The sequence below is a fragment of the Rhagoletis zephyria genome, unplaced genomic scaffold (assembly GCF_001687245.7).
Source record: "Rhagoletis zephyria isolate East Lansing unplaced genomic scaffold, Rhagoletis_zephyria_1.1 Rzeph_scaffold_28193, whole genome shotgun sequence".
Lineage (NCBI taxonomy): Eukaryota > Metazoa > Arthropoda > Insecta > Diptera > Tephritidae > Rhagoletis > Rhagoletis zephyria.
In genome coordinates, this window is record NW_016185250.1 from 594 (window position 1) to 2514 (window position 1921).

At 37.1% G+C, this 1921-nt stretch overlaps 1 protein-coding gene across 1 annotated transcript; it reads right to left on the reverse strand.

The window, feature by feature from the left end:
- Nucleotides 1-838: 838 nt before the first annotated feature.
- On the reverse strand, nt 839-1606 carry LOC108382689 (esterase B1-like). Its single transcript, XM_017639059.1, has 3 exons — nt 1568-1606; nt 1194-1479; nt 839-1069 (listed from the first exon to the last, which is right to left on the reverse strand). The coding sequence occupies exons 1-3, from the start codon at nt 1576-1578 to the stop codon at nt 890-892; spliced, it is 477 nt and encodes a 158-aa protein (XP_017494548.1). The 5' UTR covers nt 1579-1606; the 3' UTR covers nt 839-889.
- Nucleotides 1607-1921: the final 315 nt, after the last annotated feature.

Sequence of the window (1921 nt, forward strand, 5' to 3'; positions counted from 1 at the left end):
AAGTTCCGAAGATATCGATATAAAAATCGGTAACAATATCGATAAAAATGTCGATAACATAACCGATAAAAACATCGACTGTTACATCGATAAGTCCCGAGAATCCCGAAAATCTCTAAAATCCCAAAATAGTTCACGTATTGAGTCTCTGGGTCTTCATCGATGTCCTTTTCTATATAATTAGGTGGCCAGCGGCAAACTGGCGAGAGAAAATTCTTCGTTTGTCTTCATGTGGCTGGAAGCATTTTGTGTACACAGCTGGGTTTCTGCGAGACTAACAATTACCGAATGGGTAAACCCTAAAGGCCAGAGTAAGTACTGCAGAGCAATATGAAGCTTTGGATTGAGAGGACACACAACTTTTGAATAAAACTGAAATGCCAGTATGCTCACATGGTACCCCACTGGCCATAAAATCTACGCCATCACGCCTATAGCATAGGAGATTCTATGTGTAATTCTAAGCAAATTTGCCGAAGAATCCATGGGTCTAAAATCAGATTGGAGTTTGCCAAATTGCGAATATATGTTTCGAAGAAACTGTGAAAATTTTCACTATTGAGCCATCTGGTGGAAGTTATAAGAAAATGATAAGTGCGAAAATTTATGCCTCATACCATTGTTTTTATACAAAATTTAAGCACTTCTTTACGACACTACAGAACCAATTTTCGCAATTTGGCAAACTCAAAATTTATTTTACATTCACGGTTTATTCGGTAAATTTGCTTAGAGTTACACCTAGAATCCTAGTGCACTGAACTAAGCAGATTTGCATCTGTACAATGACTATCACTCCACAACCATCGCAAAAGCTGTTTTGGTTTAGCCGTTTGTTATTGGTTCCAAAACATTTAAATTCTTCTGTTCCTTTTGCTGTACTACATATTTATTTTGATATATATTTTTTGTACTCACCCAAAGCTCCCAAACGAAATCCAATACTTATGAATATAACTTCCGTCATCATAAGGTAATCAGGACCCCAAGCTGTGCGTGAAGCATCGCCCGTTGTAAATCGTCCACCAATCAGGTATACAATGACGGGTAAGGGCTTTTCGGAGTTGAGCTATTTTTTATAAGAAAAAGGATATGATTTTCCTGTGTTTCTATCTTGTTATTTATATGGTATTTATTACAAACACTTAAGTTATAGAAATATTTTGGCAGCACCAATAATTGTCGAAACTGACCTTTTTCGCGTAAACATTCAAATACAAGCAATCTTCAGATCCTTCAACTGCACCCGAATAACGATTTGTTTGTATGCACTTGGGTGGACACTTAGTACAATCGCGCACGTCTAGCCAAGGTTCTGCCGGCTGTGGCGACTTAAATCGCAACTCTCCAAGCGGTGGCTTGGCGTATGGTATGCCATCAAAACAATAGTACGTATCACCGTAGATTCCTTCACGCAACTGACCTTTCACCTTGCCGTGTGTGGTCGAAATTATTGGTTGATGAAGATCTTTTGCAATGCTAAAGGTAGGCAATATGTATGTATGTATGTATGTATGTTAACTCCTTATTCTAGCTTTTTTTTTATCTTTTATTGCAATGTACTTACTATGAGCCCATTGCGAACTTAACTGCCCAATTTTTAAAAGCGTTTCAGGCCGAGACTCCACTTTTACCAATATATATTGGTTTGCTTATTTACTATATAACTGCAAGCTGCCTACATACACATATATATATATGCATGGGTAAATACTTACGTATTTATCAACAAGTTGAACGACTTATTACACAGAAAGGTAAGTAAAGAAATACACGCTCGCAAGAGGAACTTTATAAAACCGGAGCATACAGATATTCGAAAAATGGGTTAAACTTATACAGATTTAAAGAGGTATTAACCACGTCAAAATGGATGTTAATATATGTAGGAGCAAACATTAAAGTGTTTCACCCAAGAAGT

Bases quoted from the DNA above. Each gene is read 5' to 3' on its own strand.
- LOC108382689 (XM_017639059.1), bottom strand. The intron at 1,070-1,193 runs GTCAGTTTCGAC...TATAAAAAATAG, and splicing joins TGAATGTTTACGCGAAAAAG to CTCAACTCCGAAAAGCCCTT.